This window comes from Dasypus novemcinctus, chromosome 5 (assembly GCF_030445035.2).
Source record: "Dasypus novemcinctus isolate mDasNov1 chromosome 5, mDasNov1.1.hap2, whole genome shotgun sequence".
Taxonomy (NCBI): Eukaryota; Metazoa; Chordata; class Mammalia; order Cingulata; family Dasypodidae; genus Dasypus; species Dasypus novemcinctus.
In genome coordinates this window covers 158912984-158938254 of record NC_080677.1, presented here as the reverse complement: position 1 = coordinate 158938254, position 25271 = coordinate 158912984, and the positions used below count along the sequence as shown (strand labels likewise).

The 25271-nt window shown below is 39.0% G+C and overlaps 1 protein-coding gene across 1 annotated transcript in view; it reads left to right on the top strand.

Annotated features, from left to right (window-relative positions):
• Window positions 1-25271, top strand: part of MYO3A (myosin IIIA) — a 227632-nt gene that overhangs the window by 18442 nt on the left and 183919 nt on the right. Inside the window, exons 3-4 of the mRNA XM_058297804.2 lie at window positions 2259-2443; window positions 5289-5423. Of these exons, the coding sequence (XP_058153787.1) occupies window positions 2276-2443; window positions 5289-5423 (303 nt within the window). The 5' untranslated portion in view covers window positions 2259-2275. The remainder of the gene's footprint in view (window positions 1-2258; window positions 2444-5288; window positions 5424-25271) is intronic.

The following is a 25271-nucleotide window of genomic DNA, read 5'->3' as shown; positions in this document are numbered from 1 at the left end:
GATTTTCAAATTCTATTAAGCTTTCCCTAATTCTCGTTTCCCTTCCTTTTTAAAGCAGTTTTTGAAGAACCATACTTATTCATTTATTCAGCAACTATATATTTAGGAACTATCATGTGCCAGACTCAGACGTGGTTGGATGGATTTGGAAGTCAACAAGATAGGCAAGGTCTCTGCCTCCAGAATTAACAGGCAAACAAATAAATAAACATTTAGCCAACATCTACCAATGGCCAGCTACGTGCTGCACATCATCCTGGGAATTGTGGATATGGTAGTAAAAATAACATAATCCCTACCCTCTGGGGGCTTCCATTCCAATAGAGGAATGACAGAGTATGTGGGGAAGGCTGACCTTTCGTAGGGTGGCCAGGAGAGGTCATCCTAAGGAAGTGATGGTTGAGCTGAGAGGGGAAGGGTGAGAAGGAACCAGTCATTCCAAGAAAAAGACTGAGGCCAAACAACAACTCCTGATCATAGGGACTGATTTGCTATCTTTGATGCACATGGGTTTGACGGTTTGGAGGTGAGAAGGTGGAGGAGTTTGTTATTGCTTCCATTTTTTTCAGTCATTTATAAAGTGAGGGCATTGGCCAGAAAGTTCTGTGAGAGGGGAGGCAATAGCAAAGAGGAAACAATTTGAAGACAGATGGCTGAGAAACAGGCACATGAGAGAGGGGGCAAGTACACACGCAAGAGAAGTGCAGCAGAATTGCCAGGTGATGGTGAGGGTCTGGGAGTATTTGTCATCCTCAGGTAAAAGTGAAACTAGTCACCGTGGTGTGTGGTTTTCCCCAGCTACGGGCACAGGTGTGAAGAAGAGGTAGGCTTGAGCCAGAGTAATTTTTCCCCCCAAGGAGAATGTGATGGAAGAAGAGAAGAACAGGGGTGTTGAGAGTATTTGCACAGGAGTCCTACTAATACAAATCACAACGTCTGTGCAGAGAAGGAAGGAGTGAAGACTGGAGAGGGTCGATGGATAAATGGAGAATCAACACATAGAGTGGATGAGGTGGCAAAATGGTGTGGTCAGATAATGACTATCATGGGCTAATATTAATATGTAATATTAATGCCTATTTATGACTAGATATGCTTCCTTATGTGTTCATACATATACATATACAAACACAACTGCAGTCAAATTTTTCACATTGAAGAGACTGATGTCTTCACACCAGTAATTAAAAAAAAGGCAAGGTCCACCAGGAATGCTGAGAGCTGTTGGTTCAGCAACTTTTCTTTCTTTCTTTTTCTTTGTTATTCTTCTTTGTTGTTCTTATAGTTTCATAGCAGTGGTTGACTGTAATACAGGGAGAACATGGAAGGTTAAAAACACTAAGTAGAGCCAGAAACCTGGGATCTTACCCAGATTATATATAAGATCACCTTTAAAGGTCACTTAAGCTCCTTAGCCACATTTAACTAATGGATGGATTGATTAGCTCATTCAGCACTGTGCCAGGTGCTGGGCATACAGTGACAAGAGCAAAAGGTGGGGACAGAGTTCTTTTGGAGCATGGAGGTGGGGCGTGGGACCTCAAGGGAGAGGAGACTAGTCACATTTGGAGGACGTGACCTCTGAGACCTGAAATATAAGTAGGAGTCAAGTTAGAAAGAAGCCAGGGTGGGGGTGAGAGGAAATAGTGGTGGGTTGAGGCTCTTAAGGAAGTGAGAGAGACCAGAGTAGCAGGATCACAATGTTTGATAGAAGAGGTGTCGAGAGAGAGGCTAGGAAGCTAAGCAAGGGCGGTATTTTAAAGAACAAGATAGTTGTGATCAGAAAGCTTCATCCTAAAAGCAATGGGGGACCCACTGTTGGGTTGTACATAAAGAAGCAACATAAGATATGGTCACTCATAAAGTACGGGATTTGCTTCTACAAAGAAGTTGAATTTTATCATCTCTAAAGTTCATTCTGAAATTCCTGTGGATTCATGAATATAAGGAAGTGATCAAAATGATTTAAATGTCTCTTTTGAATCTGAAAAAGTTATTACTAATTACTAAGGATTACTTTAAACACAGAAATAAAGCCCTGCTTACAAAGTATTACTAAACTCATCTTAATCTGTTTTGAAAAAAAAAAAATGTAAATTAAAATTTTCCATGAGTCTGAAGTACACTTGGTTATTGTTGACTATTTTCCATTATAGCAGTAAAAATATGAACTTCTTCTATATTTCCTATGAGTTTGTATGTGCCATTTAAGAATCTTAATCAGATGTAGCTGAAACTTTGTGCTTTTCTCCCTCTAGTGATTTAAACCTTTGAAATGTCTCCATTAATTGGAAAAACAATTATCTTTGATAACTTTCCTGATCCTTCTGATACATGGGAAATCACTGAAACAATCGGTAAAGGAACTTATGGCAAAGTTTTTAAAGTGTTGAATAAGAAAAATGGCCAAAAAGCAGCTGTCAAAATTCTGGATCCAATTCATGTGAGTCCCATTGTTTTTATTTATTTCCTAGTTAGATTTTTAAAAATCTGTATTAAACAGAGAAAAAAATCTGTAAGTGCTTTATCTTGATTTATTCCTCACAATGTCATCTTGAAACAAGTTCCAATTTACAACTGGGAAAGAAAAATGTGTAAATGAAAGGGTCTGTTTATTAGATTTCCTTAGTTTAGGTGCTTAAAACATTTAACAGGGCCCAATAATTACTGGATGGAATAAAGGCATAAATGCAGCCCACAACACTTGATTCAGTGCTATTTTAGATTTCATACAATTGTAAGAGTGCAGACTTTTGGGTCTAGAAGTAATCCCAAAATGCCGTCTTGACCCTAACTCTTTGACTTCCTGCATTTATTTAGGCTTCAGGCAGAATTTCTCTTAAGTCAAACTAGAAAGATTTTTTCTTTTTTAATTAAATTTCTTTCAGAAAAGAAATAAATTTTTAGGTTTGCTTAAATGTTTCTGAAGCAGATATGATGTTGACCTTTTTTTTTACACTTTTTAAATTAAAGTTAATAGATCACAAGGAATGTTACATTAAAAAACATTAAAAAAAAACATAAAAAACCTAAGAGGTTCCCATATACCTTGCTCCTTTTGAAGAAACATACATCACACACAAAAAAGTTACATTAAAAAATAGAAGAGGTTCCCATATACCCCCCATCCACCCACCCCACTCCTTCCACTCCAACAACCCCCCCCATCTTTGTGGCACACTCATCGCGCTCGGTGAACACGTTTTGGAGCAGTGCTGTACCATACAGATAATAGTTTACCCTGTAGTTCACGCTCTCCCCCAGTCCATTCTGTGGGTTATGGGATGTTGGCTTCTAATCAGGGCGAGTTGTCAATGTGAAGATTTGAATGTCCTGGTCAGTCCTCCTGGCTCTGCTCCAGCAAGGCCCCTGGGGGGTCTCCCCATCGCTTTTTCTGGGCTGCGATAAGGGAAGCTGCTACCATGCCTTGTATTTACCCTTAAGAGTGTGGGGAGAATGCGAGGTTCTGTTTCCAGGACATGGGGACTGGCAGTTTTTAGAATGTCTTCAGGCTGATGGGAGCTGCACAGCCCTCTCATTGCACAGGGTGTGCCAGAAGGAGGTGTGTGATCATGTGTGCCCCACACTTCCATGGAGGGCATTTTCTCCAGAGCCTAGACTCTCGCACATGTGAGGGGGGCTCAACATGATGGAAATCACGGGTACAGGGAAGACAGTGGAGCGCTGGGCTCTTCCACTCACCAACTGTGGAACTCTAGAAAGGGCTGAGAAAGGGCTCTGGACTGCACGACTGCTCTCTTTGGGTTTTGATGAATTTGTCATTTGAAAGTCTCATAAACCCATTAAAACCTCACATGCATTTTAAGTAATGAATGAGTTACAGTGGAGGGAAAGAGAAGCACATGCCAGGCTGAACTGGTGACCAATGTCTTCACCCTTGTCTGCTGGAAATTTCTCACAATTTCAACTCTGGGAAGAGAGGCACATGCTAGGCTGGGCCAAGGCAAACGTGCCTCTCTTTCTTCTCACCTTTTGCTTCCAGCACTTTGGGCTCAGAGAAGCAAGAGAAGGAGCTGGCCTCATAACCAGTGTCTCCCTCCCATTTCCCTACTTCTTGATGGAGAAGAACAAAATGGCTTTTGAAGACATGCACCACTATTCTCTCATAATTTACCTATGTGGGTTCCACTGCTGGCCTTATAAATCATGGACTGTGCTAATGTTTTAATGAAACACCAATTTCACAACTATAGTATTAAATTTGCTTTGCTGCTTTTGGTCCTGGCATAGTGTATAAGTGTTTTTCTGAGAATGATTTATTTACTCTCCATTCATCATATCTCAAGTCAAAAAATATTTATAACCAAGAGATTATAATCTCAATAAAATAAATTTAAATTCATCCATGCATTTTATAAAGAGTGGCTTTTTTATTAAAAGAGTCTCACTTTTACGGATTTTGAACTAGTAATTTCCTCTTCAGGAAAGGAGTTCAGCAAAGTTAGAAGGCAGTAGGTTTGTAAACTAATCCTGGATTTTTTATTAACCAATTCCGTGACTCTCTAACTTCTCTGAGCTTGACATTTTTCCTTTAAAATTAGAATGCTCTCTAAAATTCTAGCTCTATGATTCCAGGATTCTGCCTTAAAACAATTTAGACATTAAATGTCACTGTGAGAGCAATATTAATAAGACCTTCTCTTGTTTGCTCCTCTGTGATTTGTTTATTTTATGCAATTTTCTAGAGTCATGACTAAGTGGCTATCTTGCATTTTTAATGACAAAATAGCAACTTGTTCTATGTCTGGTAAGTGGCCTTTAGCTAACTATGCTATCTTTATAATTTAACTCTTTTTCTTATTTGGAAAATTAGGAATTTATTGCATGTTTAACTGGTTCTTGATAGCTTCCAGATATTCAGTGTTTCAAAGAAACAGAATGAACTAGATTTCTGGTCCTAAAAATTTATATTTGGAGTCAATGGCTTTAGTATTATAACTAAGTTACTACTTAAAAAAAAAAAAGAAGTCTAGAGTGGTTTTCCATATAGGTTTATCTCTAATTGAATACAGCAATGGCCTTTATGCTACCCATTTGTTTATTCCTTTTTAATTCAATGAAATAAACATAATTTAAAATGCATTTGATTAGCAAGAAAATCAGCCTCTCCCCTTAAACAAGACATTTCAGTACAAAATATTTAGCACAGTAAAAACTATTATAACCTTGCATTGACAAAACCAAATTCTATATTTAGTAGCCTATAATATATTTCATTGACATTGTGTTTTTCTCACAGTTCTTTTCTTATGGCTTTTTGAAACTAGGATATTGATGAAGAGATTGAAGCAGAATATAGCATCTTAAAAGCACTTTCTGAACACCCTAATGTGGTCAGATTCTATGGGATGTACGTTAAGAAGGATAAAATCAATGGAGATAAGCTGTGGCTGGTTCTCGAGGTAAGTGCTTCAACCTTATTTATATGGGTGGAAATTTGGAATGTGGCCCTGGAATGACTTAATTGTTATGTAGCATAGTTATTGAAGCAACTGCTTTTCTACTAGAATTTATAGACAGCATAAAACAAGTTTTTTATCTGCTCCTGGTTGATCACATCCTCAGTAGACTGTTGAGCCCAGTTCTGTCCTTGGCAGCTTAAAATACACATCAGGAAATTCAAGGAAAGCCATAACAATTAAACATTAAAAGGAAATGACTTGCTGCCCCAGTCAAGATGGTGGAGTGAGAAGCTTCTGGGCTCTGTCCCTCCACAGAAGCTTTGAACAATGAGCAAAAACTGACAGAAACATTTGTCTCACAACTCCAGAAAAAGAATACAGTAAGAGGGCCAGCACTTAATCAAGAAAAAGACCTCTTAAAAGCAGTAGGATCTCGCGGGACCCTGACTGACTCTTGCCTCAGTTCACACCTGCTGGGTGTGGAGCCAGCCCATGCTCCCAGTGTGGCTTCCTTTCAATAAAAGATTACAAAGTATACAAAGAAACAGGAAGAGATAGACCAGGCCAAGGAGAAGTTTAAAGCAACTACAAATGAGGAGGATCAGAGCTGGGACATTCCTGTCAAAGAGTTTCCAAAAATGGTCCTAAATATACTCAAAATGCTAAAGGAAACATAGACAAAGAACTAAAGAAAAGCAGGAAAATGACAGATGCACACAAAGAGAGTATCAGTAGAGAATTGAAAATTATAGAAAGGAAGAAAACAGAGCAGAAGGTCCCAGTAAAAGAAATAAAAAATTCCCTGGAGGAGCTCAACAGCAGGTTTGAGCTGACGAAAGAAAGAATTGGTGAACCTGAATATAAGACAATTGAAATCATCCATCCTGTCTGAGGAGCAGAAAGAAGAAAGAATGAAGGAAAGTGGAACCCCTGTGGCACACCATCAAGCGTACCAGTGTAAGTGTTGAGGGGGTCCCAGAGGGAGACGAGAGAGAGAATGTTCAAAGAAATGATGGTTGAAAATTTCCCAAATTTAATGAAAGCCATGACTGTACACATCCAGCATACTTGACAAATTCCAAACAAGATAAAGCTAAATAGACCCACACTGCACCATGAGGGGGATTGTCACCCCTGGGCCAGTCCTATAAGAAATGCTAAGGGGAGTTCTGCAGGTTGGAAGGCAAGGATGCTAGACAATTGACAGAAGCCACATGAAGAAATAGAGGTCTCTGACACAGATAAATGACATGGGTAAATATAAATCTGGTACTATTTTTGATTTGTAACTCCACTTTTTACTTCCTACAGGATCTAAAAGGGAAATCATAAAATATAATAAACAGATGGTTTGGGACTCATATAAATAGATAATTTGTGACAAGTACTACAAAAAGCTGGGACATGGAGGGATATAGGAACATAGTTTATGTATACTATTGAAGTTTCATTGATATCAAAGCAAACAAGATTTTTATAGATTTAGGATGCTAAGCTTGGTGACCATTAAGAATATAAATAATGAATGTAAACCATTTTGCATTAATTTACTGGAGAATTTTGAAAAGCTACTTCATGTTTGTGTTTGTAAATTTTGAGATATTAGGTTGTGCAAATCCTTGATGTAGTTGCAAATAAAATCTTGCATCTTTACATCCTTCAAAACATTTTCAATAAAGCATTTTTACTCTATCCCCATGTAGAACATTGGAAGATTAGCCTTTCACTAGATATTTCAGGTTTTCCACCTAATATAGACCTAAGTGGAAAAGATAACAAGGTATAAATCTTTGTCCAGAGGGCTAAAAAAAAATGAAATGAAATCAATCATGGTGTTTTATGCCTATCAAATTCTAATTTTAATTATATTGGCCTTTACTCAGAATTATCATTTGAATTTGGTGTGAACTGGTGACTCGTGCTCAGTTTAATGTTCTTTCGAGAGAACAGAAAAGATTGATTAGAATAGTTCCAGAACATCCAGTGCAAGTGAAGCAGATCCCTGATATAATGAATCAGGAGGGACTTAGGTTCATTGAACTTTGTCCTCATGTTTTATTATCAAAAGGAGGTATTGGAAATATCCTTAAACAGCTTGAGAAGAAAAACACAATAAGTGATGATATAGTAAAATAGCATTTTAGAAATCTGATCTATCTGAACTTAAAGAGGAGAAAAATACCACAAAGAAAGGGAAATTTGGCAAACTGTATATAAGATGACTGATTTGCATATGCAAATTAGGCCAATTACGGATGCACGTAAGTGGCTGGATGCACAATTACCTGATTTATAAACATGAATGGTGCAGGTGCTGCTTTAGAGGCACTTGGAGAAAATTGGCTTGTGGCATCAATACTTTGTTCTACAAAATGACTGATAATTGTGCCTCTTGTCATAATAAAGCCCAAATAAATTATTTTGCATGGGGATACCAAAAGAGTGGCCAAAGAGAGTCTGCTGCTTTTACCCAGAGTCCTGCTAATGAGTCCTGCTAGGCTCCTAAGGTGACTCACCATAGAGGAGGTGAGTGTTGGAGGAGGGGGTGCCTGCGTGCTGGGTGCCAGCTCCCGTTCTCCTGACTTTTGGGTGGGGCTGGGCCAACCACCCCTCACCCTGCCCAGGGACTCCTTCCCATGAGAAAACTTTCGATTTATATTTTCAACCCATGATCGAATCCTTAAAAAAGAGTATTGTTTTTTCACATCTTGCTGGGCAGTCTGTTTTCTCCTTCTATCGTTAAGTTGTGATTTTTAAATTATTTCTTTCACTTTTGATACGGTTTTTCTCTTTCCCACATTTTTCTTCATATTTTCCCTTTGATTTGTTATTCTATAAATTTTTTCACACATGTACCATACAAGGCTTTACTTAGGAATTCTCTCTTTCTTCATTCTCTCTGTATAAATTTTCAGACCAAGTGTTTCCCACATTGAGTAAAATAGCCCTACTTGTTAGCCTTCTGAAGTTCCAGATACACTCGTGGAATGAAATTATCTAAGAGAAGGGATAGAAGGTTTTGCTGCTGTGGGGACTGATTTGGTTTTGGACGCAACATCTATAGAGGTTTTTATTGTTACATACTTTTTAATTTTCCTAATGGTGTACACATAAAAGAAGAGTCAGTGTATTTTTCTTTCATGTGTTCCCCATTTAGAATTGCCATACATTTTATCTTCCTGCCGATTACCACCACATCTCTTGACCAGCTTCTTTAGTAAGCTGTCAGTATCTCTTTCACCCTTGGACTTCCTTTAACTCCTGGTGTCTACTCTTTTGGTCAGTAGAGGGAATGGGATGGGGAAGAGGAGCTCCTAAGAGGGTAGGTATTGGATTAGGTTTCTGTGTATGCTTCTCACTTGAGCTGGGAGACCAAAATGCTGAGTCAAAATTGAAATAAGTCAGGCCAGTATTAAATGGTTCCTCCTGATGAACACAAAGGGAAAAATTGAGATTTTACTGTAATTTTCCCTTGTTGTTGCATGAGCAGCACATTTCAAATATGTAAAGGATCCATTCGTCTCGCTCAAGGGCTGCTTGCTTGGTGTGTCTTTAGCCATAATGAAGGCCACATCCAGAGTTAGCACATCTTCCTGTTCAAGGGTCCTTTCCCTTACAACCCAGTCTTAGCTATAATGGCTCCTTTCACTGTCGTGCTGCTGGCTACATTTTATCATCGGTCTGAATTGGCCCTGATTTGCTCACTCTTAATAGCGACAGCAGTTTCTCTCATTGCTTTCCAATTACAGCAATTTTTCTCTTTGAAATTATATCCCTTTCAAAAGATCAAAGACTAGCAATTTCAGGTGGTACATGGAGACATATAATCTCAATAAATGGTCATAAAGCCCTGAAATGCACATGTCAGGTCATCGAAGTTGTTTTCATAGACATCAGTACTCCTTTCATGTGTCGCACATGGTTGGTTATTCTGTTTCTGTCCTTACACCCAATAAGACAAGGCCTGTCATTGGAAAGGAAACCATGCTGGATGTGGGGTCCCTGTTTGTTCAGCTCTCCTCCCTTCGGTGCTCCTGTCCTGGAGATGGCATGTGCACAGCGGGGAAGAAGCCCTGCAGACGTGTCTGTGTGTGAAGGGGCAGGGGAAAGCAGGGCAGGAGTGAGCAGCTGGGCACAGCATTGGTCCTTCCCCTTTGACAGTGCACAGATGCAGTGGAGTAGCCAACTGACGAGGTGCTTCTTTTCAGATTTCAAGGACTACAACGACCATTCCCAGCTGTCATATAAAAGACTGTGGTTTGTGTACTTGTAGCAGAACAGACAGCTAATTACCTAGAGTCATTTAATTTTATTTATTTATTTTTTTAAGATTTTATTTATTTATTTAATCCACCCCCCCGGTTGTCTGTTCTCTGTGTCTATTTGCTGCATCTTGTTTCTTTGTCCACTTCTCTTGTTAGCAGCACGGGAAGTGTGGGCGGCGCCATGCCTGGGCAGGCTGCACTTTCTTTCGCGCTGGGCGGCTCTCCTTACGGGTGCACTCCTTGCGCGTGGGGCTCCCCTACGTGGGGGATACCTCTGCATGGCTCGGCACTCATTGCGCGCATCAGCACTGCGCATGGGCCAGCTCCACACGGGTCAAGGAGGCCTGGGGTTTGAACCGCGGACCTCCCATGTGGTAGACGGACGCCCCAACCACTGGGCCAAGTCCGCTTCCCTAATTTTATTTTTTTGTTTTAAAGGCAAGATGTGAAACAATATAAATATATTTCCTTATCCTCTTCTAACTGAAAAAATATTTAGTCTATATAATGCTTTTATATCTTTCTCCCCTAGTATGTCAATGCTTGGAAAAGCATATTCTTCTCTAAATACGAGTGCCAGCTTATAGTATTACTTTAGGGAAAAAATATGAGATGACCAGAGATGTCTTGCCATTTGATAAATCAATTGATTATTCTACCCATTAAAATATTTCTAAGTTTTTTATTTTCTTTTTATCATATACTTCTTGCTGCTAATATTAAGTTTGATGGTGTTTTCCAAAGAATTTTGAAAGTGTTTAGGGTAGAGGAACTGTTCTATACCTTGATTCGATCCATGATTGTGTACAACTAACAAAATTCATCAAACCATGTACTTAAATGAGTGACGTTTGTTACATGTCAATAACACCTTTAAAAAATGCCAATTTGATTTACACATTCTTTTAGTTTCCTATGCTGCTGAAAGCAAATGCCATGAAATAGGATGGCTTAAGCAATGGAAATTTATTAGCTTACAGTTTTGAGTCCAGAAAATTGGCCAAATCAAGTCAAAATCAAGGCAATGCTTTCTTCCTGAAGACCAGCTCCCTGTGATCCTTGGTTCCTCTGTCCCATGCCCATGGCAAGGTATGCAGCAGCATCTGCTAGTCTCCTCTCTGTTCTGGGTTTCAATGGTTTCAGCTTCTTGCTTCAGTGACTTTTTCTGTCTGAATTTCATTCTCTTTTAAAGGACTCCAATGATTGGATTAATATCCATCCTGAATGAGGTGGGTCACACCTTAATGGAAGTAGCCTCATCAGAAAGTCCTACTTATAAGGGATTCACATTCATAGGAATGGATTAAATTTAAGAAAATGTTTTTCTGGAGGTCTATCAAACCACCACACATATTAAAAAAGTAAACATACAGTAGGTGATGCTGTCATTTCTTATTAATATCTTATCAGTATTCTATTGTAATGAAGAATGTGATAATTAATATGTTTTACTGAAATTAAGTAAAAAAGGTCACATTCTGAAAAAGGTGCCTTCCATACTAGGTGAATAAAATAAAAGGACCTGCCATTTTGCATGTGAATGTGTGTATAAGCACGCATAAGTGTTTAGGTCAGAAAAGGAATAAATCAGGTAAATAATACAAACACCTTTCCTTATCCCTGGAGCCAATTTCCTGACCACCCACATGAGGAGTGTATACTCAAAGAGAACCCAGCAAACTTGCTGAACTGAAAAGATTAGAAAGACAGAGGTGGCTGGAATTTGCAGAGAAGAGGGAGCTATGCAGAAACAAAGATCTAGAAATTTGTATAGGGGTTTCCAGAAAGGCTACACATTAGAGGAAAGACTAAACAAGTGTTAGAATATGACCTACAATAGACCTACCCTTATCATACTTAAAAACAAGCCTTGAAAGATTCAGGTGGACTCACAAGTATATTAATTGCCTGCCAAAATAAAATTGAACATTCATTAAGAGAAGACAACAAAATCCAGACATTTCAATAATGTAACATTAATTATGTCCAACATCAAATTTAAAAAATTACCAGATAGGTAAAGAAGTAGGAGAAGTGACCCATTATCAGAAGAAAAATCACTCAATAAAAACAGACCCAGAAATAACAGGCCATAACAGGAATTAAAACAGCCATTATAAATATATTCAAGGATTTAAAGGAAAACATGAACATAATGGGAAAGGAAATGATATGCAAAGGATGAAGGTGGACCCCTACCTCACACCATATAAAAAATCAACTCAAAATGGATCAAAGACTTATATATAAGAGTACAACTATAAAACTTGTAGAAGAACAAATAGGAAACATTTACAGGACCTTGTGTAAGGCAATGTTTTCTTAGAATTTACACCCAAAGCGCAAGCAACGAAAGAAAAATAAAAGATAAATGAAGCCTCAGCAACATAAAAAAACTTCTGAGCATCAAAAGATTTTATCATGACAATAAAATGACAACCTATACAATGGGAGAACATATTTGGAAGTCACATATCTGATAAAGGTTTACTATCAAGAATATATAAAGAGACCCTTCAATGCAACAACAAAAAGACAAATACCTATTCTAAAATGGGCAAAAAGTGGAACAGGTGTAGCTCAGTGGTTGAACACATGCTTCTGATGTACAGGGTCCCAGGTTCTATCCCTGATACCTCCTAAAAAAACGGGCAAAAGACTTAAGTAACATTTCTCTAAAGAAGATATACATATAGCCAAAAAGCACATGAAAAGATGCTCAACATGATTAGCTATTAGGGAAATGCAAATCACAACCACAATGATATACCATTTCATACCCACAAGAATGGCTACTATTAAAAACAAAAAGAAAAGAAAAGAGCATGTGTTGGAGGGAATGTGAAGAAATAGGAATGCTCATTCATTGCTGGTGTGAATATAAAATGGTGCAGCCACTGTGGAAGAGTTTGGCAGCTCCTAAGAAAATTAAGTATAGAATTACCATATGATCTGGAAATCCTATTTCTTTTATACCCAAAAAACTTGAAAGTAGGGACTGGAACAGATATTTGTACATCAGTGTTCATAGTGGCATTTTTCAAAATTGCCCAAAGTTGGAAGCAACCCAAGTGACTATCGACCAATAAATGGATTTTTAAAATGTGATATACACGCATATATACATATTCATCTGTAAAAAGTCCTGATACATGACACAACATGGATGAACCTTGAAGTCATCATGTTGAATGAAATAAGTGAGACACAAAAGGACAAATATCACATGATCTCACTGATTTTGAAGCAATTAGAATAAGCAAACTCATTGAGTCAGAATCTAGAATAGAGGTTACCAGGGGACAGAGAAAAGATAAGGAATAGGGAGATAAGACTTAAAATGTATAGCGTTTCTATTTGGGATGTAGGATATTGGTGATGATCGCTCAATATTGTGATCATAATTAAAATCACTGAAATATATTTCTGAATATGATTAAAAAGGGAAATGTTAGATTGTATACGGAAACAGAATAAAAATAAGGAAAAAAAATCCATGAATCTATATTCCACAAACAGTGAACCCGAAGTTAAATCATGGATTATAGTTAATAGTTGTATTATAAAAATGTGCTATCATCTGTTGTAACAAATATACCACACGAGTGCAAGATGTTAACAGTAGGAAGGCATATGAGAATCCTGTATTTTATGTATGATTGTTCTGTAAACCCACAACTTCTCTAATAAAAAATTAAAGGACCTACACAACTCAAAGAGTAAACCCAAAGTTAAAACATAGATGACAGTTAACAGTACAACTTGAAAAATGTGCTTTCATTATTCATAACAAATATACCACAACAGTACAAGGTGTTAATAAAAGAGTCATATATAGGAATCCTGTATTTCTTGCAAGATTTTCTGTGAAACAACAACCCTCTAATTAAAAAAAAGGAAAAAAAATCAATCAAAGGAATTCATTACATTAACAAAATCAAAGTTACAAAAATCATGAAAAACATGTACCAAAACCCAGCACCCATTTATGTTAACACTGTCAGCATACCAGGAAGAGTTGAAAATTTCACCTTATAAAGTGTATTTAACCAATTAAAACCAACTTAACAAAATTTGAACACTTGGCAAAATAATACATATGAAAAGGTGTTCAACATCTTTAGTCAGAGAATTCCAAATAAAAACCGCAATGAGATACTACCACAGACCCACTAGAATGACCAAAAATAAAACAGCTGAAATACCAAGTATTGGTGAAGTTGTAGAGCAAATTGAACTTTCACACATTGTGGATGTGTAAAATGGTCCAGTTACGTTAGAAACAGTATGGCAGCATCTTAAAAAGCACACATAAACCTACCATATGATCCTGAAGTTTCACTTGTAGGTATTTGGCCAAGATTAATGAAAAGGTTTTTCAACATAAAGGCTCAAATATGAATGTGCATAGCACTTTTATAATATAAGCAAATGTAAAACAAGAATGAGAATTAGAAACTAAGAGTTTCGCCTTTTGTGTCCTCACATAGAATATGGTAGGACCAAGCAAAGGGCTTTAGAGCATTCTTAGAATAAACAAAAACCAGCAAAAATCAGAAATGCTAATTCTAGAAATTAGCAGTCATTTTTCAGAAATTTGTAAAAATCTCATATCCTCTCCTAACACAGTAAAGCAGAATATATTTCAAATGGCAAGTAGAAAACTACAAGCCTGTCTGTGGAAATTAATAGTAATAAGCCCTTTATAGAATAGCATCCATTGTGGTTTAGGCTTTTTTTAATGTTTCGCTACAGCCTGGGTAGAGAATTCATTTTTAGTGTTGCTCTGTTACTTAATTAGCGTAGCTTTGGTTTAGGAAAATTACGCTTCAATTTTGTTCGATTAAAGGACATTAAGGGTCTATTAGAGCAAAGTGTTTCAAGGCTATACTTAAGGGTTTTTCAGTCTCCTATTGTAAATCCCCCTTTTAGTTCGGTGGTTTAAATTTTGCACAGCCTATGTATGTCATAATTCATTCACCTGGATGCATTTCTTTTTAAAGGGAAACAAGGTATAAGGTCATTTGTCACTTTAAAAATGGGCACCTATTGTCTCCATTTGCTTTTCACTTTACTTATTTTAACCCTTCATATTCATTTAAAAACAAACTTATACTACTAGCATTTTTTGCTACTTTCCTTTATATAGGAAAGGCATCTTGTGCTAGTTGAGCAGGAGTAAATTTCATCCAGGAGCTTATCAGAATTTTCACTACATTAAATGAGGAATTACAGGGTTCACAATATAATCTTATTTTTGAGTTTTTTAGGAAGATTTTCAGCCACAAATTAATCTGTGGCTTATCCACACTGAGTACCTACAGTCTGTTAAGTAATTTCCATGATTGCTATATATTCCACTCTGCCTTTCTTTGCCATTTTAACTTAACTCATCTTGAAGTTCCCTTAAGAAAATCATGATTTATTCTGAAAATTAGCCATCCCTTCTGTATAGGCAGTGGCCAGAGTTAAAAAAAATCCCCCTGTTGCCTATAGGGAACGAGTGTGCAGGTATGGGTGAGTCCGAGAGGAGGTGATTCCTCCATTCAGGGTCCATGTGGAAAATAATAAGAATTTATTGATTTTTATATGTCATTTGTGACTTCTGTCCCTAACCCCGTCTTCTTCAGTGTGGCTTAACTATTTAAATGAATGAAAGCCTGAAAAAAGGAATAAAACGTGGGATTTTCCAGCCATATAAAACGGGAATTAGGGGATTTTGCAGGGCAAGAGACTAGATTCATACTGACGCCCTCTAACATATAGAGCCATAAATGCTAGAAATTAATAGCATTAGGTTTGTGTTCATTGCAAAATAGTTGCACAGAAGGGAAGGACATTTCCCCTCTCTGTTCCTCATCTCACCACGACGCCCAGAGAGAGAACGAGATCTCCAGCCTGAAATATGGCATGGCGAGTCTTTGTACTTTTCAGTGGAGGGGTGGGGCGAGGGATCTGTCCCTGAGCTCAGTGTTGCGTCTCCCTTGCTGTGGGCGACTGAATTCTGAACCCCGGTGAACCCGTGCTCTGGATCTGAATCCGCGTGCCTGTGGGTGTGAGCCCTGGTGAACAGGACCTTCTGAGGAAGGGATTTCTAGTCAAGATGTGGCTGAAGCAGGCTGGGTCTTAGCCCGGACTCCTGGAGGCCTCCAAAGAAAAGGCAGCAGGAGGAGCAGACGCAGCCAGGAGAGGGCCTCGCCATGCGAGGGGAGGCAGAGGGGGGCAGGCCAGGGTACCCCAAGGGTTGTGGGCGGCCAGCACCAAAACACGGCAGTATTCAGGCAGAAAGCAAACCTCGGTGATGCTTGGATTTGCACTGCTTCTATCCTCAAAACGTGAGCCAATAAATCCCCGTTGTTGAAACCAGCCCGCTTGGTGCTATTTGTCAAAGCCGCTCTGGCAAACTGAGACGCATTGCAATTGTAAAGTCTCCCTCCCTCCCTCCATCTGTCCCTCCTTCTCTCCTTCCTTCCTTCCATCTTTCTTTTACCTCCTTCCCTACCTTTCCTTCCTTCCTTCCTTCCTTTCTTCCTTCCTACCCTTGCTCTCCCAAACCTTCTGGTTTCTAAATGAGAATTAGTTTCGGTCTTTGGACTGTAGTTATCCTTTCCCAGGGTGGTGGTTGAGACCTGGAGGGGCTGAGGCCCGTCTGAGGATTGAGAACAGACCAGCCGCTCCCAAGGGAGGGGCTGATGGGAGGTCTGCTGGGCAGAGATAAGGACAGCTCTGCCCCTCGCCAGTGAGACAGCAGGACCGGGAGCTGGAGGCCGAAGCTCCATCCCCGCCTTCAGGTAAGAGGCACCATATGCTTTCTGTTAAACAGAAAATCCAGCCAGCACTAATTATTTGATCAAACACTGGCAAATAAATGACAAAGTGCACATGGACAAACTGGCCATGGATTTCTAATGAAACCTAAGTATCAGAAATTGAGTATTTTAAAAGCTGCAAATATTGGGATGTTTTTAAATAACACTTCTAAAAGCAAATTTTGTTTGTGTATCATTAGCAGTCACATAGAAAAAAACAGTATTGTAGAAAAACGTAAAGGAAATAAGGCTTCTGATATTTTCAAGCACTGTTATCTATGAGAAAAAACTGAATACCTGACTTTCATAATTTATTCTGTTCCTTCCATGTGTTAAGCTCAGATAAATTATTTTGAGTTTATGTTTTTTAAGTACCTTTTATCTTGAAAAAAGTAAGTGGCTGCATTTATTGGAAATAGAAGTGAAGTCATAAAGCCCCTAAGATTGCATTTTATTATTTGTAAGAAATTCTTAGCTAATGTAGATTAGCATATAAACTAATAATAGACCAGATGCAGGAAATCATTATCTTAATTGAATTGCTCAGGTAACTAATAGCCTTCTTAGGGAATTTATCAGGTGAAATTGTATTCAAGCAGCAAAATTTGAATTTGATGGGCTACAAGGAGGCGGTTTATTTGCTTTAGATTTCTAAGAGTCTAATTTCAGATAGGTTTGGGAGACTAGCCCTTTGATAATCAGGTGCCATTCTTGTGGTTGGTAATTGTGGTCGGTATTTTTGATGTGTTCAAACTGTCATCATGGCCTCTTTCTCCTAGTGCATTGCCCGGGAATGTTTGGCTATAATTTTTTTCCATATTGTTTTAGTTTTCTAGGCTGCTTAAGCAAATACCATGAATTGAGTTGGGTTAATCAGTAGGAATTTATTCGCTCATTTTTTTGAGGCGGGGAAAAAGTCCAAATCAAGGCAAAATCAAGGGATCATCAAAGCAATGCTTTCTTCCCAAAGACGGTGGCGTTCTGCGGCTGGCTGCTGGCAGTCCTCTGTCCTTGGCGTGACACATGGTGGCGTCTCCTGGTCTCTCCCTTCTCTTCTGGGTTCCCTTGATTTGAGCTTCTGGCTGTTCCCTCTGGGTTTTTCTTTCTTTCTGTCCAAATTTCGTTCTCATATAAAGGTCTCATGTAATAGGATTAAAACCTTAACCAAAGTAACCTCATTAAAAAACTACTTAAAATGGGTTCATACCTACAGGGATGGGTTAAATTTAAGAACATGCTTTTCTGGGGTATAAACACCTTTAAATCATCAGACGTACCGTTTATGTAGCCTGATTTTTATGGATTCAAACAGGATGGGGTGGAGTGGCTCACATCTCAAGACTAGGAATACCCAAGGGTGAGGTTGGTCTAGCCATTCTCAGTAATCTCAGGTATTAACTTTTGGCTCTTCTATAATATACTGGGAAAGTAAGAACAATGTTTCTATATAATGATTGAGAAATCATAATCATTTGTTAATTCTTAGCCCTCAATTATGTATTCACTGGAATTTTAGTATATGATAAAGCAAAAGTGTATAACTATTTGCCACAATATAATGTTACTTCATACCCTAATATACATTTAAAAAGTTACAAGTCAATAAAATATAGTAATGATAAGATTATCAAAAGAAAACATAGGAAAATATTTTAAGTTTCTTAGTTTGGAGAAAAGCCTTCTCCTAATCACGACAAAAGCAAAAAAACCCAGTGAACATAAATAAAAAACATAAACTTGAATCCCCCACCCCATCAAAAAAAGGACATTTCTATATTGCAGAAGATACCATAACCAGATTAAGAACACCAAAAACAACCTAGAGAAAGCCATTGTTAACATATGTGACAGCAGAGTCATTAATTTTCCATTCCAACTCAATGTTACTAATCTCTGATGAAATTTTGGACTAATTTCTAGATAATTCCTTTACTCACATACTTATGCTTCAGGATCTGATGCATAATCTAGGTAACTGGTTTCTATTTATATTTATAAACACACACACACACACATATATATATGTATTCTAGCTCAGCTTTTTTAAACTTGGCTCTTTGGGCCTTTGGGGCTGGATAATTCTTCGTTGCTGGGGGCAGTACTGTGCATTCTTAGATGTTTCCCAGCATACCTGGCCCCCAGTCTTGACATCAACAAGGTCTCCAACATTCCCAAACGTCCCTAGGGGGCAAAATCGCCCTCCATTAAAAAACCACTGTTCCAGCTGTGTTTTAAGCCTCTCAAGAGCAGAAGCTGGTTTAGTCATCTTTGATTCACATTAGCTCCTTCTCAATGCTTTTCATATAGTAATAATTCCACGAATATTTGTTGAATAGAAAGGAATAAACCATGAGTCTTCCATACATCAATTTCCATACATCAATTTTCCTAACCATAAATGCCATTACAGTGAAAATGTTTGTATATCAGGAATATTTTCTGTATTAGTACTTTGATTATGTCAAAATATATTGGAAATAAAATCCAACATGATTAGAATAATTAGTTTCTGAGAAGACAATATAAGGGGTACTTTATTTCCATAGTATATGGAATTAATGTTCTATGATCCTTCACTATTATTTTAGGTTCCTTTTAATATATCCTTGCTGTTGGCAACTAATTTTAAACTCAATTCAGAAATATATCTTCTATTTCTTGCACACTTTTGACTAATAGAACACTGTGTTGGAATAAAAACACATCCATATAAAACCCCCACCTCAGAGCATATACAAATATTAATTCTAAATGGGAGCATGGGAGCAGATGTGGCTCAAGCAATTGAGCGCCTGCTTCCCACATGGGAGGGCCCAGGTTTGGTTCCTGGTGCCTCCTAAAAACAACAACAACAAGCAAAACAAACAAACTCAGGAGGACTGATATGGCTCAGTGCTTAAGCACCAGCTTCCCACATACAAGATCCTAATTTCAATCCTTGGTTACTGATACCTCAAAAAAAAAAAATTTTTTTTTTAAGTGGCTCATGGCCTTGTAAAACCTGAAACCTGAAAACTTCCTAAAGAAACGCTAGGGAAAAAAATGTGTGACCTTAGGTCAGGCAAAGATATTCAAAAGCACATTCCATAAAGTAATTCATAAATTTGTATCTTCTGCTCTTTAATAGACACTGTTAAAATAAAAAGGCAAGCCGCAGACTGGGAGAATTATTTACAGAAAAACCTCTCTGATAAAGGACTTGAATCCAGAATATATAAAGAATGCTCAAAACTCCTTAATAAAAAAGCAATCAGTTAAAAAAAAAACCAGACAAAAGGTTTCGGACACCTCACCAAAGAAAATATATGTTGGTAAAATAAGATGGTCAAAATTATTGGTGATCAGGGAAATGCAAATTAAAGCCGCCATGAGACACCAATACCATTTAGAATGGCTAAAAAAGTCCTGACAATACTCAGTGCTGACGAGGATGTGAAGCTTCTGGAACTCTCCTACATTTGCCAGGAGGATGGCAACATGGGATGGCTACTGTGGGAAACAGTTTGGCAGATGCTTGGGTTAAACAGAGGAAACATCCTATTTTTCCCTCTCCAAAGTGTTTACCCAAGAGAAATGAAAACTGATATTCATTTAAAACTCTGCATGCCAATGTTTATAGAGATTTTATTTAAAATTCGGAAACTACTCAAATGTCCTTCAGTTAGTGAATGGATAAACAAACTTGTTCATTCATTTAATGGCACACTTGGTATTGAAAAAGGAATGAACTGCTGACAGGCTCAACTGTATGAATGAATCTCAAATTCATTAGCTGAGTGGAAGAAGCCAGCCTCACCTGGCCACGCACTTTGTGATTCAATTTAAATGACAGTCTTGCAGAGGCAAAGCTAGAGGGCCAGAAGACATATCAGTGATTGCCATGGCTGGTGGAGGGGTTTGACTACAAAGAAACAGGGGGTATGATTTTGCATGATACATTTTTTTCTCTGTGTTGATTGTGTTAACTGACTAATGGGTTTGTCAAAACTCTTCAAACTGTGCGTTAAAGTGGGTGAATTTTATTGCATGTAAATTGCACCTCAATATTCCTTACTTTAGAAGAAAGTGAAGTGTATAGTTCAAAGTATCCTATATGCTAATCTTTACTAGGTGGAAAATAATAGCTGTGTTTCAAATAAAAATAGATAGCAGGAAGTGAATTTTGAACTTTTGAGTGCACATCGTGTGGCTGCATTAGCTCTTCCCATCTCGTGTTTTATTTCCTGCACATCCTTTAGCGTTCCCTTATCCACCCTGTAACGTCAACTGCAGGAGATGCAACCATGGAGATGCCACACTTGGGAGAAATAGGACCAGTAGTTTAGTCTCTCTGCAATGGTTTTTTAGGAATTTTAAAACTCGTCCTAAACTCTAGGTTCCTTAAAGTAAGTGCCTTACAAGGCGCTGAATTTCTCTTCAGTCCGTTTTGAGCAATTTTGTGGACCGATCATTCTGGGCACATGGGAGGCATCTGACCCATTTGTGCCACCATAGTCTGCCATCCTGCCAACACGATGTTCCCCTTTCTGATACAGAAGAAAATGCAGGTCCTGGAGTGCTAGGGCTGCACCAACTCCTGTATAACTGAAGTTCTCTGCCAATGTAGAAGGACCCCGGGGATAAATGGGATTCAATTGTAGAGCTTGTTTAGATCATAAACTATGTTTTTAGAGAAACAGTATTTCCACAAAGGCTTCTGGTGAGTCATGGAGCAGTGGATCAGAGAGAAAGTTCTAGCATCAGACTGTCCGTTGCTGCAATCAGCTTAGGGACAGGTTTGCTTCAAGGAAAGCAATGCAGAACTTTGTGAAATAAAGGACAGGGAGAGAGAGACACAAGAGAGGAGATAAAGATGGGACCAGGGGACTCACAGCTTCTGGAACTGAGAGCCTCGACCCTAGTTTTCACCTTGGGAACTACCAAGCAGCTGTTTGCTATTAGAACTGCAACATCATCTACAATAATAGGAACAACGGCAACATCTACAATAAGACAACATCTACAATAGAACAGGTGAAACTCTTTTTCCCACTTTTCCCCCTTTTTGTTTTTGCTAAGTTTGCACAAATATGTTTCATTGATTTACAAAGCTTTCTGTATGATATTTTCACTTTTAGGTTTGAACAATACTCATTAAATTTTTTCTCAATATATTCAACAAGGTACATTTATATATCACAGGTCATCAAATCACTTAAGTACACAATATGCTTCATTATTAAAGTTCTGATTAGTATTCAAGCATTTTATACATAATCCATAACTGCAACAACAATAAGACTTCCAACTAACAGACATTTAATAAATAGACTTTCATTTCTAATGGGCTTAAGGTTCCTAACCAGTAGGGCTATATAGGCCAGTACTGATATTAGCACTGGCCACATCCAATTCACAGGCTAAGTCATTACAAACTCCATCAACATGAGAAAACATTGCATGTATCAAATACAGCAGAGAGTATAGTTTTGTCTTACCCAAATATTTAAGAATTTGATTAAGCAGCAGGGACCTTACAGCTTGTCCCAACTGTTTGCCTCTTCCAGGCCCTTAAAATACCATTGTCTCTGATGTGTCTTAGTAGGGTCACTGCCACAGGTTTCTTCTATGCAGCCAGATTCATTGCCATCAGGCAAGGGCAGAAAGCCTTGAAGAACTGCAAAAGTCCATTGCTGACCTTTTCACACAGTTTTTGCACTTTTTGTATTCATTCAGGCTTGTTTTGCTTTTATAAAACACATTTCACTGAATGCTACCACAATACTTTTCAACTTGCTATATGCAAACTAGTTCTGTCCCGCATATCATTAGCCATTTTATTTTAAGACAAAATACACCTTAAATTTCAGTTAGCATTCCCACAAACCTTTTACCTTTTCAATATTCTTTTAACTTCTACATCTCATTTTATATTGTGACAAACTACACCTTAAAACATTTCAGTTAGCATTCCCACAAACTTTTTACTTTTTTCAATGTTCATTTAACTTTTACATCTTTCATTTTATCCTTCCTTTCTCTCTTCTGTTTTTTTCTTTCTCCCCTTTTCTTTTTCCGTTTTTTCCTTCTTCTCTTTTTCCTTCCTTCCTCTCATTCTCTCTCTTCTTTTTCCCCTTTCTTTCTTTTTCGTTTGTCCTTCCTTCCTTTTCTTTTTTCCTTCCTTTCTCTTTTCTTTTTTCCATCCTTTCTCTTTTCTTTTTTCTGTCCTTTCTCTTTTTTCCTTCCTTTCTCTCTCTTTTTTTCTTTTTTCCTTCCTCTCTTCTTTCTTTTTTCCTTCCTCTTTTCCTTCCTTTCTCCTTTCTCTTTTTTCCTTCCTTTCTCCTTTTTCTTTTTTCCTTCCTTTCCTCTTTCTTTTTTTCCCTTTTACTTACTATTTCTCCTATTTTTCCCTTCCTTCCTTTTTTCTTTATTTTTTCTCTTTCTGGGCACTCACCCTTCTCTTTTTCTTTTTCACACACTGAAACAATTACAACACACACATTGACATTGAACAAACAGACAAACACAAAAGCAGTTTCAAATCTATTAATCTAGAATTTCTTCATTGCTTCCTTTTATAATTCACCATTTCTTTTCCAGTTTTCCTCCTCTCAATTTCTTTCTTAATCTCTTTCTGTCCCCAAGCCATACTTGCATCATGATGCCATGCTTGAACAAGTTCTGTAGTTTAGATACTTTGAGGTAAAGCCATTCTAGTCTTCAGAATGAGACCCAGCCATGCAGTGTCCAGCGTCCATCTCTCCATCTGCATGAGCGGAGGTTCTGGGCTCCACAGGAGCTTTTTTTATTTAAGATTTGAAAAAAAAATTTCTCTCCCCTCTGCCCCTCCAGTTGTCTCCTATCTGTGTCCATTCGCTGTGTGTTCTGTGTCTGCTTCTATCCTTATCAGCGGCATGGGAATCTGTGTTTCTTTTTGTTGCGTCATCTTGTTGTGTCAACTCTCCGTGTGTATGACACCATTCCTGGGCAGGGTGCACTTTCTTTCGCACTGGGCGGCTCTCCTTACGGGGCACACTCCTTGCTCATGGGACTCCCCTATGTGGGGGACACCCCTGCATGGCACGGCACTCCTTGCGCGCAGCAGCACTGCACGTGGGCCAGCTCCACACGGATCAGGGAGGCCCGGGGTTGGAACTGCGGACCTCCCATGTGGTAGACGGACACCCTAACCACTGGGCCAAGTGCCCTCCACAGGAACTTTTGCTGTCACTTGTCGTTCATGGTATGGCTTTATCTGACAAGCTGGTACCCACACAGGATGCCCTCCATCTCCTGGGGAAACACAAGCAAACCCTCGAGGATTTTGAAGGCTTTCCACACCACTTGGGGCTCTGCGCTGTTACACCAACTTTCGTTTTGCTGGAGGCAATCCTTCTTCCCTTCATGCCCCATGTTGGGCACCAGTTGCTGCAATCAGCTTAGCGATAGGTTTGCTCCAAGGGAAGCAATGCAGAGCTTTACGAAATAAAGGACAGAGAGAGACACACAAGAGAGGAGATAAAGATGGGACCAGGAGACTCACAGCTTCTGGAACTGAGAGCCTCGACCCTAGTTTCCACCTTGTATTTATTGGGAACTACCAAGCAGCTATTTGCTATTAGAGTTGCAACATCATCTATAATAGGAAATAACTGGAACATCTAACAACTGCAACATCTACGATAGAGCAGGTGAAACCCTTTTTCCCACAGTCCATGATCATTTCTTAGCAATCCCATGACTGTGTGACCTTTACAAATTACTTAAGCATTTCGTGCCTCAGTTTCCCCATCTTTATTCATGGAGATGGTACTACCTACTTCAGAGAGTGGTGAGACTTAGAGATAATCCATGCAAATAGATCAGCTGTGTGTCTGGACAGAGGAAGTGCTCAGAAAGCCTGGCTATTATTGGCTAATCCCTAATGTGTCAGAAGTATTCAGGCATCCAATGACATCTAATGACCAGGTTAGGAAAAAAGTGGGGGAGTAAATATGTTCAATATTTCAAACAGGGAAACGGACTTTGGCCCAGTGGTTAGGGCGTCCGTCTACCACATGGGAGGTCCGCGGTTCAAACCCCGGGCCTCTTTGACCCGTGTGGAGCTGGCCCATGCGCAGTGCTGATGCGCGCAAAGGAGTGCTGTGCCACGCAGGGGTGTCCCCTGCGTAGGGGAGCCCCACGCGCAAGGAGTGCGCCCCATAAGGAGAGCCGCCCAGCGCGAAAGAAAGTGCAGCCTGCCCAGGAATGGCGCCGCCCACACTTCCCGTGCCGCTGACGACAACAGAAGCAGACAAAGAAACAAGACGCAGCAAAAAGACACAGAAAACAGACAACTGGGGGAGGGGAGGGGAATTAAATAAATAAATAATAAATCTTAAAAAAAAAAAAGAAAGTGATGGAAAAAAAAAAATTTCAAACAGGATGCCAGGCATGTACTTCCCCATACCTCCTTTTTCTGCCTGCATTTGAGCTAGAAAAGAGTCAGGGATGTGATGGCTTTTAATTCCTAGGCCCTGGCGGTGGGTGTGGAAGGCGAGCAGAACAGAGGTCCAGTAGATCAGGGTGAGGCAGGAAGCCCTGGACACGTGCCCTTGAGAAGGGCAAGGGTGCAGCAGAGGCTCATGGGCCAGGAGCCGGGCTCGAGATCCTGGGTTCCAAGCTTCCTTGGGACCTTGTTTGGGTTCATTTGTCTCCCACTCCTCTGCCACTACCACCAACAGTATCTGTGGCCAGGGTTGCTATTTGGCAAACATGTGGCGCCTTTGAACGTTTTCTGTGGGTTTTAATGCCAC